The 18,165-nt window shown below is 41.4% G+C and overlaps 1 protein-coding gene across 4 annotated transcripts in view; it reads right to left on the reverse strand.

The window, feature by feature from the left end:
- The window catches only part of SORCS1 (sortilin related VPS10 domain containing receptor 1), a 293,578-nt gene that overhangs the window by 62,853 nt on the left and 212,560 nt on the right, over positions 1–18,165 (reverse strand). For all 4 annotated transcript variants that reach the window (XM_061372634.1, XM_061372633.1, XM_061372636.1 and 1 more), the window contains exons 7-10: positions 15,545–15,663; positions 12,589–12,678; positions 6,447–6,626; positions 1,101–1,247 (exon numbers count right to left, since the gene is read on the reverse strand). In XM_061372634.1, coding sequence (XP_061228618.1) covers positions 1,101–1,247; positions 6,447–6,626; positions 12,589–12,678; positions 15,545–15,663 — 536 coding nt within the window. The remainder of the gene's footprint in view (positions 1–1,100; positions 1,248–6,446; positions 6,627–12,588; positions 12,679–15,544; positions 15,664–18,165) is intronic.

Raw genomic sequence — 18,165 nt, forward strand, 5'->3', positions numbered from 1 at the left:
CATGTTCTGAAATAACTCTTCTGTTTGACCTGCAGTCCTCCCTATTTATTTTTTCATACTGGACAGAAAATGAAAGGCTTGCATCTTGGCTCAATCAAAAATCAATTATTTGAACAGCTTCAAATATCAAGTTATTTATTCGTTGCTCTTACAATAATGCATGGGATGTTAAGAGATTAATGTAGCATTCAGCTACTCGCCACAATGCACAAAACATAATGCTGATTCAGATTCTAACAAGCTTACAGCCTCAACATGAGAAACATCTTTTGGGGGTTTGGTGGTGTTGGGTTTTTTTCTGATGGAAAACAACATGTGGGTACGGGACTGCAGGAGGAAGAGCAGTCTCAATAGTGCCCCTGATTCTGCCTGGAATCATGTTAGAATTTGTGTAACATAAAAGCTATCAAGAATCCCAAAGTCTTGGGTTCTCACTATTATTCCACTAATGTGTATAGATTATATCAGCTGCAAAACATGTCGAGATCAATCTAAGCTTTCTAATTTGACAGACATCTCCAATTCTATTTACACTGCTTATATTTCATTTTCACTCTTGGAAACTGTTTGCATATAATGATGATTAAAGACTCGTCTATATGTGGATCTATATTAATAAGTACAGATACAGATACAATATACACCCAACGCTCACTTCTGAGCTCCGAGAAAATGATAAATATTAATATTGCCGACAGAGTGGCCTGAAAGAAATCAGAGCTCTTCTTTCATTTGAGCCTGCCTCAAGCTATTAGGTCCCTGAAAGCTGCTGAGCTACAATAGCTCACTCCTCCCATCTAGTGTCCAGAGAATCAACTGCGCAGAAACAGCATCCAGCTTTACCTGGATTTAAGGGGAGACCATCGCTTGTGCAGAAGGAAGGTGACCTACAATGCTTCCAGAAATTTAACAGAATTCAGCTAAATTACAATGCCGGCTCTTGGAATACCACCTGGCAGCCCAAACCTGATGCACTGCACTTTTAATATGCAGTATTCGCACCATGAAATACACTGCTGCCCTCTCCTTCTTGTACTACTTTGTTGAAAAGGATTGTTCTGGGATGCTGTCACTACCCAAGTTCCCCCCTCGGTACTTACCAGGAGACAGTGAACAGGGTTTCCTCTCAGATCAGTGTTTGGAGCCTGCAACAAACTCCAGTCTCTCCCTTTATTGTAGGTGATGAAAGTTTTCACTTGGTTGTCAATCTTCTTGTTAGCCAAGAACATTCCCTTTATCCCTGCTACCTAGGAAAAATTGACATGGCTGAAAAATAGATCAAGTCATTGCAGGTTCTGTACACACCTCTTTTGCCCTGTCAAACCCAACAGGGACCTCATGGCTATGTCAGTGTGGTGGATAACAGGGCAAGAATTGCCAAGGAACATCAAAGGAAGGCAAACTGAGGTGCTAGGAACAAATGGAAAAGTTGACAAATGTGGAAAGAAAGCTTATATTTCAGAATCAGCATGGGAACATGGTAAGGTGTCGATAGCATTATCTGTAAAGTGACAATCTCTCAACTGTGTGGGCATCCTTTCCCCTGAAAGATACAGTATGCACAGGGCAGCTACTTGTCTCTTGCACTGCCACAGGAGGAAACAAAAGCAACTTTGGCCTTGCGAAAAAATGCGACACACATAAACTTGGAGTTCAGTGCTTCTGTTCTCATACAGCCTGCTTAAGACATTTCATCCAAGGATCCCAGTGTATTTCCTAATTGTTGGCATTTCAGTGGGATAACTAGGGGCACAGAAGTATATTTATTACTGCTTCATATTTTGAGGAAACCAAAGCAGTGGTGACACAAGCAAGGCCACCCAGAATGATAGTGATAGAGCTAGCAATGAGATTTATTTTTCCTGGTGTTTTACCCAACAGCTTTAATCCACAGACCTGCAGGAGGATTTTGTAAAGATGTGATGCTAACAGACTAACACTGGAACCAAGCCCAGAAGTGTCATAGTGGGGAGAAAAAAAAAGTCAACCTCATACCACAACTCACACTGCAGAATGTTCCCATCTTCTCAGCACACTGAAAATCAATAGCCCAATAGCTACTGCAGCTTGTGAATGAATTTGTTGGGCTGTCATTCTGCAATCTGAGTGCTGCAACAAAAAGGGAAGCAAAATTGGGAGAAGGAGGGGGGAAGAGAGATTTTTTTTTTGTTTCCAGCAAGTCTGTTCAGTCATCCCCCTAGAACTAGTGCACAGAATTATTCATCAAGCCTTTTTACCTATACACATTCTCACTTAAATGGCATTACATGGCAAATGGTTACACAGCAAATTTGGAGCTTGTTCCAGCTCAGCTAATATAATTATGTGTCTGGATTCAGATGCTACAGCTCCCGGTGAATAGGACCTTATTGCTCTTCAAGTGACGAGCTGTGGGACTACCAGTGTACAGTGCATTGGTACAGTACGCTGATGTACTAAGTCATTCCGAATAGCACTTTCCTGCTTGAGCAATGGCATGGAATTTCATCTGAAGTTATTTAAAGTCTTAGACATGACTTGTTATAACGAGCAGTAGTCTTTAAATTAAGCAGTTAACGATATTGTTGTTATTAGCATAAAAAGATAATATTTTCAATTTCTTAGCTGGATTTGTCCCACCCAACCCAGTATGCAGGATTTGCTGTAGTCGAAAGGCACCCTAAAATGATAAGGGCATTTTGTATTCAAGTGATACTGCGTGGTAAGACAGGGATGGAAAAATAACATAGTTCTGCCTTTACTACCAGAGGCCAGAGCCTATAGCTCCATTTGTACTTTGTTTTGCTGCTGTCCTGAAATAGTTGTATTATATAGTCCCTGTGAAATGCTGGCCATAAATGATTAAAGAGCATTTTATATATCAGGTGATAAATGTGGTGTGAAATCCTGTGAATCTTTCTTTTTATGATTCTAGTCATGGGCTGGGACTCAGATTCCTTTCTCAAGAAAGCAAAGTGTAAGTTACACTGTCAGTCTTGGACAGCTTTATCTTAAAAAAGAGACTGCACACACTATATGTGTTTGTGTGCCCTCAGGTGGAGGAGATATTCCTATTGTATATACACAACAGTGATGCACACAATGATCTGTTTATCCTTGCTGTTTGTACAATCACAAGAAAGGAAAGCTCATGCAAGTAAGTACCTGACCACCAGTGGTCAGAAAGAAAAGTACTCCATCAGCTCCCACAGAGGCATTGTAGACAGTCCTCACTGCTTCGAATCCATTGTGTGTGGATACAAATGTTGTTGACAGTTTTAGAAAGATTCATACAAGACACTCGAGGACACAACTCAAAACACATTCTTCGCTCTCCATCATCAACTTTGTATGCCAAACATATAATTCTTATCCAAGAGGTATACTGCTAAAAAAATACATCCTAGAGTGATAGGCTTATATATCATAGCTATAGACACATCTTCTCACAGTCTGTTATCACTTCAGGCATGGATTCCCATAGGCATGATTGTCTTGCTGCAGATCAGTCCAAATACAGAGCCAAGAAGAGACATAGCACATTACTGGAGAGGTGCAGGAACTAGAAAGGGCACTCAAACCCAATGGGCAGTGATTCTCGCTCTCCCCTTTCTCTAGGAGGTCATTTTTAGGACAGCCCTTTTGTGACTACAGACCCACTTCATGCTGAGTCTAGTGTGCTACTCATGAAATATTACTGCCAGGTGATGGAGAGAAGAGCTATTCTCATACCCTGCTCTGTCCAACATGCAGAGGGAGAATAATGTCCCTCTAGGAGTAGTCTCCTCATCCTCTACAAGGTCCAGCAGCACTGACATAGCAACTTCTGAGTGAAGGGCTCCTGAAAACTTACAAGAGAAAGGAGAAAATGATGAAACACCATGAAAAAGTCTCTATTTTCTTTTCATGCCCAGTGCAATTCCCTGAGCAGCATTGATCAGATTTTTTTACACAGAGCCACAGAATGGTTGAGGTTGGGAGAGACCACCAGAGGTCACCTAGTCCAACCTCCCTGCTCAAGCGGAGTCACCTAGAGCACATTATTCAGAATTGTGTCCAGATGGCTCTTAACTACCTCCATAATCTCTCTGGACAACCTATTCCAGTGCTCAGTCACGCTCACAGTAAAGAAGTCTTTCCTCATGTTCAGGTACAACTTCCTGTGGTTTTAGTTTCTTCCCATTGCCTCTCATCCTGTTGCCTGTTACCACCAAGAAGAATCTGGTCCCTTCTTCAGTATCATATTTCTGCATATTCTGACAACATCCCTATATTCATCCTAACTGGTCTGTCTGTGCTTCCACCTCCCGTATATCTCCCGCTTGTGCTTGCGTTTTGACAGGAGCTCCTAGTTTATTCATGCAGGTCTCCTGGTCCCTTTGCTCGATTTCTTGTCCACGGAGATGCAGCATTCTTGAGCCTGGACAAGTGAGCCTTGAATATTAACCAGCTCTCTTGGATTCCTCTTCCCTCTAGGGCTTGTTCCCATGAGATTCTTCCAAGAAATTCCCTAAAGAGGCAAAAGTTACCTCTCCTGAAGTCCAGGGCTGCGATCTTACTTATAGCCCTGCTTCTTCCTAACATGATACTGAACTCCATGATCTTATGGTTATTGTAGCCCAGGCTGTCCTCAACTTTCACATCATGAACCAGTCTTTCCTTGTTTGTTAGTATATGTTCCAGCAGCACACCTCTCCTCGTTGAGTTCTCCATCACCTGTCTCAGAAAGTAACCATCAGTGCATTCCAGGAACCTCCCAGACTGCTTGTTCCTCCAGCTGACGTCAGGGTGTTTGAAGTCCCCCATGAGGGTCTGTAATTGTGGGCCTAATTCCAGCTGTCTGTAAAAGGCTCTCTTCTCCAGGCTGAACAGCCCTGATTTTATCAGCCTGTTTTTCTCCGGCATCTCCTCAATCTTCCTGTTCTAAATATACCCCTGTCACCACAGAAGGACTAATTTTGCAATCTCTCAATTTTGTTTTATCTTTTTTTTTTTCTTTCATCTTCATCTCCATTACTCCTAGAGCATTCATCATTTGCAGCAACACTACTTGGAGAATCATTCTGGCTGGCTTTCTGTTCCCTTCCAGCTAGAACATCAAATCTAAAGGAAGGTTTGTGCCAGGTTCAGTGCCAGCCAATATCTTTCTACTTATATAATCAGCAGATATGATGCTAGAAGTCCAATGCCATCAATTTCAATCCAGGTTACTGTGTGGTGTCAGCTTGATAAAACAAAACAAAGGTGGTAATTCCCCCAAGCACACCCCACCCCCCCCCCCGGACGTGGGACACCTTTACATAATGCAGTAAAACTGTTTCTCAAGCTGACAGTAATAAGAGGCAACAGTTTTTCCATGGGCTGCCAGTGCTGCAGAGAGATTAATAGTAAAAATCTCCTTGAAATGCCAGTGCCCATCCTCCTACAGTTCATCTGCATTTATGTGTAACACTTGGGCTCTCTGAACAATTCAAGGTGTTTCCAAGTAAATGGCATCTGAAGGCAAAACTATACAGCAGAGCTAATATTCAGATGGTGATGGGAAATGTTTTACTCTCAAAGGAACTCAGATCTGGTTCATGGCCCTTTCCCTGGTCAGAAAAGACTGTGGGGGAGACCTCAAAAGAGAAGCTGATCCTCAAAACAGCAGCTGAGGACTGAGTTCCTACTTAGCTGAGTGCCATCTCCAGAAATAAAACAGGCAGCAGAGCAAGAAAAGTACAAGCACACATTAAAAATCTTAGGATCAGCTGTCATAAAAACAGTGTATATTGTCCTTCTTACAGGTGAGCTCAGGAAATACGTACTTGCTCAGCAAAAGGCTCAGGGGTAAAATGGACACCAAAATGCAGTAGGAGAGATTCCATGCTCATGGAATAGCCCAAGAGGGTGTATCTAAAAATCACTTCAGTTCCCAGAATAGTCCAAGCTGAGGAAGGTGATAGAGTCAAGTGAAAACTGCTGTCTCTCCTTACTTCTAAACCAAGAGATTAGGCTGTCAGAAGTGCCGCAAAAATTGGGGAATGATGCTATTCAGAGTGTTGGGAGCTTTCAGAGCCATAGGCTGGACCAATGTGGGTCAGCAGGATTTTGGCCAAGAAAATTAAATTGCTCCTCTTAGGCACTGAATGAACTATTCCACTACATCTTCAGATACAATACATATTCCATTGCATGACAGACCCATGAGCTCTTCCTCATCTGAGAATCTACAGGAGAGTACAGCAGTTAATCTCTTCATATTGTTAAGGCTGGGCCTAAACTGACCACCTGTGTAAAATCTGGCCTTGAAACTCAGCTGACAGCACTGTGGCCCTAAAGTAAAAGGAAGGTAAAACTATGTGTTTAGTCAATTTTTGGCTCTGCTGCTCACATTCATGTTACAAGAGTGATGTGCATGAAGGAAATAGTACTGGCATCACATGAGCTCCTGAAATAGGAATGAGACGTTTGGAGTCATGACATACCTCATAGAGGTCAATCATCACATTTCCCTCCAGCCCTTGACTACTCTTGACATTTTCCAAGGCCAGGGTGAAGTATACCCCTCGGGTGTCCGAGATATACAGATTGTATGTGTCGTTCTGGTTCCACTCTTGTACAGCTGCAAACACCTGATTCTCATCTGTGCTGATAACATGCATGTCCTGAGGAAAGAAAAAGGAAGGTTACTAGAAGGAGCTCTATCCTGTCATTTCCAAGGGCACCAAAGTAATTGTGGAGGAGCAAGGGATATATTTAGGCTAGTTTAATCAGAAACTGCAGACAACACTCCTGTAAGTGGATAATTCCATTCAGGAATATTTTACACCAGCTCTCTTCTGCCAGTTTTCAAAGCGGTAATTAATGATGAGGTGTTAACTGAACATTTACATTGGCAATACAAGTGTTACAAAGCAGCACTCCCCCACCAACACTTTCATTTTAATGCTTTGTTGGGGGGTGGTGGTGATGCTTATTTGTTGGTCATTTTGGTGGGTTTCCTGACATCTGAGTGATTCCATTTGTGGCTGTGGAATCACAGATGTTAAAATATATTTTGTTTTGTTTGGGGTTTTGTTTGGTTTGGTTTAGTTGGGGTTTTTTAATTAGAAAAAACAGCATCTGAAACATTTGATCCTTGTCTAGCATTCAGAAACCATTGGGAACTGATACAAGGAAGATCTAATGGGTCAATGTCGGCAGCCAGTGCTGCTGTTATTTCTTATTTCTAATGACGGTATTGACTGGAAGCCACTGCACTAAATACACCACACACCGCAAACACATCAAACCTCCAAGAAAGGTAACAGAAAGACAACCTGGATACTTGCTAGATGTAGAGAGCAGATTTTTAGTTAGATCACTAGCGTAAGGTTTTGTTTTACTCTGTTTGATCTGTGTGTTCCGGCAGGCAGGAAGCACTGAAAACATTGTATAATTAAGGAAAAAACAGAAACTATGAAACCCAACTCCCTCTTTCAATGTCTGAAGAAATTACTATTCAGTGGGAAAGGCCATTAAGAGGGGGATTTTTATAATGAAATTCCTAGGTTCTATCTGCCTAGCATAGGCATTCTAAGTTCTTTGGTGCCACAAAAATCTGTGGAGGTAGGAATATAAATGCAGGGTTTTTTGCACTAGGTGATTCCCAGCAGATTCAGCTATTCTGTCTGGTTTGGGCAGATATCCCAGAGTTATTCTGCTTCCATGAATCTCAGCCAGAGCTTTCTATATGCAAAACTGAGAACTTTATCAGAAAATATGCTCTTTGGAATCAGATGCTACTTCTTCCTTCTGTTAATAATAGCCTTGGCAATCGCCTTTCTGGTGGTTTTGTAGGAGAAATGAACACCTTCAGATGGACCCTTCCAACAAAAAGATGAAAAATAATATAATGAAGAAATCTGATCTATAAATTTGAAAGTGAAGTTAAGATTCAGAGCAGTTGTTTGCTCATCCAGATCTACATCTGAGTATGCAGTGGATGCATATTCACTTGATTTACTTGTTTCTTTGCACTGAAGAAAAATACATCCCAGAAGATGGTCTGGCTTTATGGAGGAACAGATTGGCTTAAATCCTGAGGCATCATGAAAGGCAATATAAGTCCCACTGCCTTCTACTAATTGTGATTCTAAATAGTTATCCTCTCTTAGTTCCAGCTGTGCTAGTAGAAGTTAGTGCCACAGCTGTTCGTCAGCAGGTCCTTATTTCAGACTGTCACCCTGTATCATGTAGATCTACCCTCATGGTAGATCTACATGAGTAGGTGTCCCAGTGTGCTTCAGACAACATTGGACAGCGCAGCTCTAATCTCAGATTTAAACTCAATAAACACACGGGCATCCCTCTCTATTTAAACATAGATAGAGACTATATGTAAAACTTATTTTGTCTGGTGAATGTACAGTTTCATTAACTTACCATTTTAATAAATAGTTTTGTAATAACTAGGGGAGAGAGGTAAAAGATATTTTGATCAACACCAGGGAAAACTAAAAGCAATTACATGAATGCTTAAGAAGCAAATAAGTTAATTTATTCACTAGATGCTTCCTGAGTTTGATCACATCATGCTGCAAAATTCAAGTCTAAAGAAGATCCCAGTAAAGCTGAAGTAACTTAAGCCCGGAGAAGCAGAGATTGAGACAGAATTAGCACGTATTTTATATTATATAGCATATATATTATTAGTGCAGAAAATAAAGAAAGACAGCATTCTGACTGTTTGCGTTTGGGGATCAATTAACTTTTCTTCTTAATATGGCCTTGTTCAATAGATGCAGTAAACATGCAAAGCTTTGACAGGAAGGGATCAATATATGGGCATCAAAGAGGTCTTTGACCAACATGAGGAATTTTCTGCTTCCCACACTGAAAAAATGAAAATTAATGTGCATATCACGTTCACTACTATTTATTTTTTTCAGGGTGAGGGTTGTTTTTTTAGGGGGGAGGAATAATTAAAAAATCGCTTGATATGGAGCAAGAACTTCACTGCATCTTCCACTACTACAAGAAAAGTACGTTTCACCTCCCTGCAGAAAGGGAAGAGGATAGGAATGTGAAGCAAGCCACCTTTCTCGGTCATCAACTTCAGGGGCTCCCCTTGTATTTGCCTTGTGAGAGGCCAAGTTTTTCTCTCTCTGTTCCAACACATAGTGGAAATACATTCATATACAATTCTACTACCTGGCCCTCTTGCCTTTCCAAAGACAAAAGTAAGAGACCAAATCTACTCATGGGTTTGATCAGGTGCCTACTCAGATGGCTAAAGCCTTTCTGAACTAATAAACATGCTTCAATTGCTCTTTTTGAAATTGGGCAAGAAATTTTCCTTCCTGGCAAGTTAAATAGCAGGAATGTATAATGACTGTATTATCCTGTCAATTACTGGGACTGTCAGCTCTTTTTAAGGTTTGTATTTAAGGATTTTCTCGTGGTTATTGCTTCGTCCATCAGGATGTGCATCCTGAAATTGAAAGAAGGTGATAAATTTAAAACAGAGGTACCACACACACACGTTCCATCAGTATTCAGCCCAGCATCAGTTAAGGACAGGTCTTTTTAAAAGAGAAATTGGTTGCCTTGCTTCAGTATTCACAGATGTCTGCACAGTACATTGGTCTAAAATGGAATGAATATATCCTGTGTGAACATTTAAGGGGATTATCATGAGTGACATATCAGGGTCTGTGACAGAGACCACACTGTGGTACAGAATAGGTAGTACCAACCCACAGATCAATATCAATGCAGAAATTAACAGGCCTCAAGAATGACCATCTACACAGTTAACCAATATAGACATATATAGGGAACTTCCTGTATAGGACTGAGTTTCAAGTTCATTTAGGCTTTTAATCAAACTGGCTACCAGGCTATCAATACCAACAAGAATATTTTAGTTTTGATTTGCTGTAGGCTATTTCTGCCTGAGCAGCAGTATGGAATCATAGAATAGTTAGGGTTGGAAAGGACCTTAAGATCATCAAGTTCCAACCCCCCTGCCATGGGCAGGGACACCTTACACTAAACCATGCCACCCAAGGCTCTGTCCAGCCTGGCCTTGAACACTGCCAGGGATGGAGCATTTACAACCTCCCTGGGCAACCTATTCAAGTTCCTCACCACCATTACAGTAAAGAATTTCCTCCTTATATCCAATCTAAACTTCCCCTGTTTAAGTTTTAACCCGTTACCCCTTGTCCTATCACTACAGTCCCTAATGAAGAGTCCCTCCCCAGCATCCCTATAGGCCCCCTTCAGATACTGGAAGGCTGCTATGAGGTCTCCACGCAGCCTTCTCTTCTTCAGGCTGAACAGCCCCAACTTTCTCAGCCTGTCTTCATATGGGACGTGCTCCAGTCCCCTGATCATCCTCATGGCCCTCCTCTGGACTTGTTCCAACAGTTCCATGTCCTTTTTATGTTGAGGACACCAGAACTGCACACAATACTCCAAGTGAGGTCTCAGAAGAGCAGAATAAAGGGGCAGGATCACCTCCTTCGACCTGCTGCTCAAGCTCATTTTGATGCAGCCCAGGATACGGTTGGCTTTCTGGGCTGCAAGCGCACACTGAAGCCAGCTCATTTTCATTTTCTCATCGACCAGCACCCCCAAGTCCTTCTCCACAGGGCTGCTCTGAATCTCTTCTCTGCCCGGCCTGTAGCTGTGCCTGGGATTGCTCTGACCCAGGTGTAGGACCTTGCACTTGTCATGGTTAAACTTCATAAGGTTGGCACCAGCCCACCTCACAAGCGTGTCAAGGTCCCTCTGGATGGCATTCCTTCCCTCCAGTGTATCAACCGAACCACACAGCTTGGTGTCATCACCTGCCAAAACTGCCTGCCTTCACACCCCTTCACCTTAGGAAGAGCAACATGGAGAGACAAGAAGCTTGATATTTCTACCTCTAATTCCAGAAATCGCTTAGCACTGTTTACCATATTTGGCCCCTCTCTCTTAGCTGAAGGAGATAAAAGAGAATTTAAGCATAAGAGAAACTCTATGTTTCGATTCCTTGAATAGTATAATGCTTTGTGCATTTTTAATAAAAGCAGCTATCTTGCTTTGATAGCAGCCTTCTAGACAGCCACAGCTCCACTGTAGCTTCTTCCAAGCCAAATGTAGCTCTTCAGTCTTTGAAGATATCCTGAGATTGTGACAAAGTGTCTTATCTCCTTATATATCTGCCTTTTGCTTTGGGTCAAATAGCATCATTGTACTGTTCCAGTTTCTATTCTCTGAGAACACACTGCAATTCAATTGCAGTGCATTTTCCCCGGCTCTCCAGAGATCTCTTTAGGAAGGTGAACATTTGGAAAAGCCTGGGCTAAAGCAGTTAACCGATTCAAAGCAAGCAGCTTCTCTATAGGTGGTTTGAATCAGGTGTAAATGACAATTCTGATGTGAGTGCTAGAATCATGCTAAAAACGCAACTCCTTTGCTAAAGGCTACTTCAAATAACAATTGTTTAAATCTGATCTGAGTAATTCCTTCCTGCTTGGGCAGGAAGTTTCAAACTAAGCGTTCTTTAAACGTGAATGAAGATTTTGGGGCAGACCATAGATCTCCTGTGTCAGACGCAAGAAGACCCATTCCTTCTAGTAGTGTTCTCAATGTCCTGTAAACTAGGTTTTCAGGTGATCTAAACAGAAGTGAAGGGTACGACAGCAAAGTAAGCAAGGTAGAGCATTGAAGGTCAGGGTTTCAGTGGCAGTGTTCTTATATGAAGGTCACCCAGCCAGTCTGCTATAAACAGATCAGTTGGTTTGAAGAATCAAAGATAGCCTGCTATGATATTAGCTGAATTATCTCTTTGAATATTGCCACCTACAAAATCGGATACACTTTCAACTACTAGGAACAGTCTGACCGTGCACTTTCTCCTCTTCCTTTTGACATTCTTTGCTTACCTTCTGGGAATGCATTTGTCTCCAGATAGATGTTAGACCTCAAACAGAATCCAAAAGATCTTTTGCTACCTTTGAGCTTAAATTTCATTGAAGCCAGACTATATCAAGAATGAAAAGGCCTAAAAAAAAAAACCCCTCTGTCTTTGTTAGCAGTTAGAAGTGTTAGAAGCCCAGCTGCAAAATGGTGACTTCTTCAAAATGGACCTAACATTTCAGATAGGTCTTTAAAAAAATTCAGCTCTAGAAGGCAGCAATAGCCTTTCAAGCTCCAATGCTAATTCACCATTGTTCTTAATGAGGGAAGATATGGAGCAGACACACAAAGACATCTCTTTGCTTGGTTTCCATTAAAATCTGCTAATGAGGCAGAGCACAAAAAGCAACCCACAGGCTAGGGATGGGAAAAGGGAATTTTAAGACCAAAAAAAGGTGAAAAAGAAAAGAGCATCCCCTCTAAAAATTAATTAACTAACCATAAAGAAATGGTAATTAACATGGGCTGTAGTATCCATCTACATTTCATGCTCATGTCCTTGACTAACCATAGAGCTGACTTTGTTTCCAGTCCTTTCTTGCTTGCAAATGTTCTGTTAAAGAAGAACGTTTTCACTCCTTACATGTCATCTTGTTACTGGTGTTGGATTCAAGAATTTCTGTACAATCAAAGTAACTGTAGGTTCATATGGGCATTTCAGCAACAGCAACTTACCTTGGGCAAGGAGTACTTTGGCAGCTTCATCTGTGTAAATGCATTCCTCCTATAAGAAACATAATAATGCGGTCTCCCTCCTGATGTCAGCTATGAGAGAAGCAGATATGTTATCATCAGGATTTTATAAAACATGTTTTTGTTATCAGGAAAAATATCAAGCTAAACCTGTCAAGGGAAATACCACTATGTTGGTGGCAATGGCTTAAAACTGCAGCACTATTACAGTTGATGAATAAGCATTGATCCGACCAACAGTGGCTAAAAAAGAAAGGAAGAGAAAACCTATTATTTGCAAAGGGAGACAAAGTCCAGAATTTCAGGTGCAAGACTGGAGAAAGTAAAGTCCTGGCTTCACTTGGACCATTATGTCACCTGCTGATACCATAGCTCTCTTCTGCTTTACCACAATAAGAGACCACAGTCTTTTTGCTATATGCAGAGCTGCTGTTGGTTAGATTAGCAGATTTGCAGACATGAAGATTGAGTTCAATTTCTGCCTCCAGCTTTGGTTCTTGTATGGCCCCACACAAGCCATCAGATGTAGCTGTTACAAGATCAGCTAAGCATTCACAGCTCAGTTGACTTAGTATTTCTGTGAATCTGGCCATTTATTTAAGTCTTTAAATACTTGTTGACAAGACCTTGAAAATGCTGGGTTGGAGCAATGTGAGGTTTCATTTCCTATCACATATTAAAGGGGCGTGAAATTGAAAGAAAAAAGAAGTCATCAATGTTATCTGGCTTCAAGGGCTGCTGAAGTATAATCAATATTTGTAAAGTACTTTGAAATCTTGGGATGAAAGATACTGAAGAACAAATACTTCAATATTTCTATGTAGATAGTTGCTTTAATTGCCTGATATCTGAGCTTATCAAGACTTTTCTTTGGTAGTAAGTGTTTTAAAATGCACTGCAGTAGTTTAAAATGCAAGATAGATAGAGGCTGGGTTCATACCAGATGAAGTAAAATAATTACTATTTCTTATTTTAAATCTCTTCAATTTTTTTTTATTTTTTTTTAAGGGAATTGGGCAAAAGTTAGGGGGAGGAAGTCCAGAAGCATTGTTTACGAGAGTGTGAATTTATAAATACAATATGGTGTAGTGGGAGAAATAAACTCACATTCCCCTATTCTCCTGCTTTTCAGCCTACTAATTCGCATTCCAAATAAGAATGCAGCCTTACTGCAGAAACGTTAGAGACAAGGAAGGCAGAGAAGGCTTGGGAAGGATGCTCAGGGAGTTCATCTATTTTTTCCAAGCTTTTACAGTCTGGTAGGTTTAGGACTATTCATCCTCTGCAGATCAGTGCCGGGATAAGGCAGAGCCCAACATCAGCCACAGCATGTTATTTAGCTGTTCCTTGCCAGTCAGATACATCCCAATAAATATGTAACCACCTGAAGAATCCAATTTTAAATTACCTGCCAAGAGTGAATTCACTGTCTACTTTGAACAAAGCATAGGTTGTTTCCAGGGATTACAGTATTCTTATTTCATAACTGTAAGTATCAACTGTTAATGATTGGCAAGTACTGTCTCTTTGACCTGTTATATTTAAGAATCTTAAGATATCTAAGGATTAAAATGGGAGCTTCCAAAATCCAAATATTACCTGATACCCTCTCAAACTGCATTATGAACATGAATGTATAAAGCTGTGCAAAGTCCCACTGGGCATTAAAGGGAACATCATAAAAGGCTGCTTCTCCTCATATGCTCCTTCATCCTTGCACCATGCAGCTAGCACAAAGGTGGAAGAAAGCTGAAAACTGACAGCACTGGGAACACTATACAGCAGTTTATATAGAAAGAAAGAAAAATGCATCAAAATACAAGGGCTATACAGAAAGGCAAACAATCTCCCCAGTATTAACTTTAGATGAGGCAAAGGGGTTAGTTCTTTACAGTGTGTAACATCAGGTCAGAACAGAGAAGACTAACAGTCTTGAAGAGCACAAAATCAAGTGATGAAGTAATGAATCAATTCACATATGAAGAGAAATTACCCAGCTCAAGACACAAACACACAGTGATTCTGAAATGAGAGAGCATGGATGAACAGTGATGCGTGCCCCTGTTTTTCTTACCACAGAAACATTTCTTTTATGCTTCAGACACACTAAGCACAAAAGCTGTTCTGAAATGTATGTCCCCCAGATTTATTAGTGAATGATTTAGACTAGAGTTTATGACTGAGTTCATTAACCTAAAGTAATTAGCAATCAACTCACCAAATTTAAAATATCAGTCCTCTCTCTTGCCTCCACTTCCAAGCATAGCAGAATATAAACTGTCTGGAAAACCTGTTTAGTTCCAATGATTTCCAGTTCACCTCTGTTCCCTGCAATTCTGTTATTTTTGTCCCCTTCAACTGCTGTTAAATGGACACTGGTGGGAGCCTAATGAAACCCACAATAGTTATGTATTCATAAGGTCCCACCTGGAACACAGTTTGGATTAGTACATTTCATCTTCAGCCTTTTCATTGTAATCACAAGTAAGGCATAACAATAAAGCCTGATTATTCCTTCTTTGATTCTTCTTCTGACTCCCTCCCTCCTTTTCTACTTCACTCTCATGCTTAAAACCGTTCTGGTCTATTCCCTTTAAAAAGAGATGACTGACACATCACTTCAAGCTGGGAGGTTACAGCAGTAACCATAGAGTGCTGACAGCATTGTAGGGAGTGGCACAGAGCACTCCAGTACATAGGGTGGATGCTCCAAGCAGGAACTTTATGACCCTAGAGTGACAAGTTACTGGAGGTAAAAGGAAGACTATTAGCATTGTAATGAACTTCTACAATTCACTCGGTACCTTTATTATTTGGATCCAGTGTTGTCTGATTAGTTGGGAGCTAACACACAAGCACACATATGCAAAGGAATGGAAAAGAATATAATATAGAATAATAGAATACAAAATAGAATAAATAAAAAGGTGTTCTGCACCTGAACAAAGACATAATCATCCTGGACAATCAGGGAGTTATGATCAATATAGCCGGGAAATGGTTTGCCATGAGTGGCTTCACTGCAGTTCTGCATCTTGCAGGTGATGTACTGGGCATCTGAAAGGAGAAGAACAAAACCAAGACACGTGAGATCCTGAGCACAGATTCTCCCTACTGTCACAAGCCTATTAGCTCAGGCAACCCAAGTCCTTTGACTCACAAAGGAACTGTGGATCTAAAGATGCGAGTCTATTCTGCAGGAGAGATGCTGTCTGTACTGAGCCTCTACGGTTTCTTTGTCATCCCCATGGCGTAGGATTTTCTGTAGAGCATGACGACTTCTCCCATGGTCACATCCTGAATTTATTCAGAACATGGCCAAGGTCCAGAGCATACACAAGTATGCTGAAACCTGTCCCATAGGGTCACCACTGACAGCCCCTTCCATGGCATACTTCTGTATTCCCTACAGCACTTAAACTCTGCAGAGGTCACCTTGGAAAGTAATTCAGACCACCTCCAGTTCAGGGTTTTACCTAGTTTGCCGTTGATAGTGTGGGTAGGTGCACTCTGGCAACCTGGGCAATCATTCCACACTCTCTTGAAAATAGAAGCCTTAGCAGTTTCAGTCACATGTTTCAAAGTAAATGGCCTAAATGCAGCCCATAAACCATCTCATCCACTGTCACTGTATGAGTTGCCCTCATCTCCTATTCTGAAGGCCCGCAGGATGCTCATGTCACAATCCATCACCTGAAGAAAAACCAATTCTAATTTCTTCATGGTGTTAGTTTATCCTAGAATACAGAACCAGATTCTCAGTATTAAATCTGGGCTCTTTCAAAATAATTAAGAAGTTGCACTTTGCTTAATGACAAAGCCGATTTATAGGAAGAAGGATTCTGGCATTTTAGCATTTAGCATATATATGACAGAAACACTACATGGTATTTAATGTTAGAACTACTTCTGATCTTTCTTCTTGGAGAGGCACAGCCCCTTTTTTATATAATTACCACCTTCTGATCAGAGAAGCAGCATTTTACACTGCAACAGAAATGGCTGGATTTTTACCATCTCATATTTAATCTTGGTTTTAATTAAAATCTATCATTTGACATTTCTTTCCTTCCTTCTAAGGGCTGTTGACTTCTGCTTGAAACAGACATGCAGGGTAATGAACCATCAGGAAAGTTTGGTGAGGGATGATTTTCCCCCAGCATTTGCAGAGTTTTTGAAATATATAACATGCTAAATATTATTAGTCACTGCAGTTTATAACATTTTATGCTTTTGCAGCTCACTGCAAAACATTAATTAATACACCCCGGACAGCATGATCGAAATGCATTTTCCTTCCGAGGGACATGATTTTTCCCACATTAGCCACGAGAGGGCAGGGAACGACATAACTCTCAGCCTGCTCATTCCAGTGAGCTCAGGAAAGTTCTCTTTCTAAGCTGTCCAGCCCTCTGTCCCTCTTCTCCCAGGAAGGAGGGTGACAAGGGGGCCAGAGACTCTTCCACCACTCCGTAGTACAGTGTGGTGCAGCATGTCCCCTCTTTGTCATAAGGTGGAGAACAGGCATGCATCTCTTCACCTGCAACACGAACAATTTCCACTCCTGTTTAATTCAGTCCACTGTAGCATGAGGGACAGCTCCCCAACCTACACCCACATTCATAGAACTGAACAATGGCGTGGGTCGGAAGGGGCACATTCAAAGGCCGTCTAGTTTCAACACCCCTGTAGTGAACAGGGACATCTTCAACTACACCAGGTTTCTCAAAGCTCCATCCAGCCTGATCTTTAACGCTTCCAGGGATGGGGGCATCTACCACCACTCCAGGCAATCTGTTCCAGTGTTACACCACCCTCACTGGGGCTCTAGATCTGAACACAGTACTGCAGACAGGGTCTCTCATTCTCTCTCAGGAAGGTTCCCAAGTGAAATTCCTGGCAATCCTGAGTTTAAACAAAGCAGCATCACAGTTGAAATGTCTGACTTCACGATCCTGAGTTTTTGGCAAGATTGGGTGGCTTTTCACACATGGGATCGAATCAGCCCAGCATAGAGCTATTTAGCATCAGATCTCCATTTCCCACCGTTTCCTTTTTTGCCCTCAACACCATTCTTTCCTTTTACTTCCACAAGGCACACCAGCTGTCTGGGAAACAGACTGCAATGCCGTTGGGTTATCTATCCTGAGAGCACAGGGAGGTAGCATGACGGGTGCTGCTGGGACGAGCCAGTAAAGAAGATTAAGGGATCTCCTCCACAAGAGATTTTAAAGAGCAAGCCAGGTTGACATCCATCAGAGGTGACTTAAGTTTTTTTGATCCTGTTTTAACAGAGGAATGGGGACTATGCCTGTTTCTGCTGTGATCGGAGGAGTCTGTGCAGCAGTGATTGCACCACTGATGAAGATTTACTAAGGCAATTCTTGTGAATTTTTACAGTGCAATTCTCCACAGCTCCAATTCTAAAATACCAGTAATAACTACTAAAGGGCAGAGCACTGAAATTGCTTAAGCTAACCTCCCAAACAGCCAAACCCTGAGATGGGCACACCAAGAAAAGCTCCCTCTGCTATGGGAGACAGAAAGAAGGAAAAACAG

Source organism: Neopsephotus bourkii, unplaced genomic scaffold (genome assembly GCF_033783945.1).
Source record: "Neopsephotus bourkii isolate Nb327-2 ecotype Australia unplaced genomic scaffold, CSIRO-AGI_Nbou_v1 NB_1615, whole genome shotgun sequence".
Lineage (NCBI taxonomy): Eukaryota > Metazoa > Chordata > Aves > Psittaciformes > Psittacidae > Neopsephotus > Neopsephotus bourkii.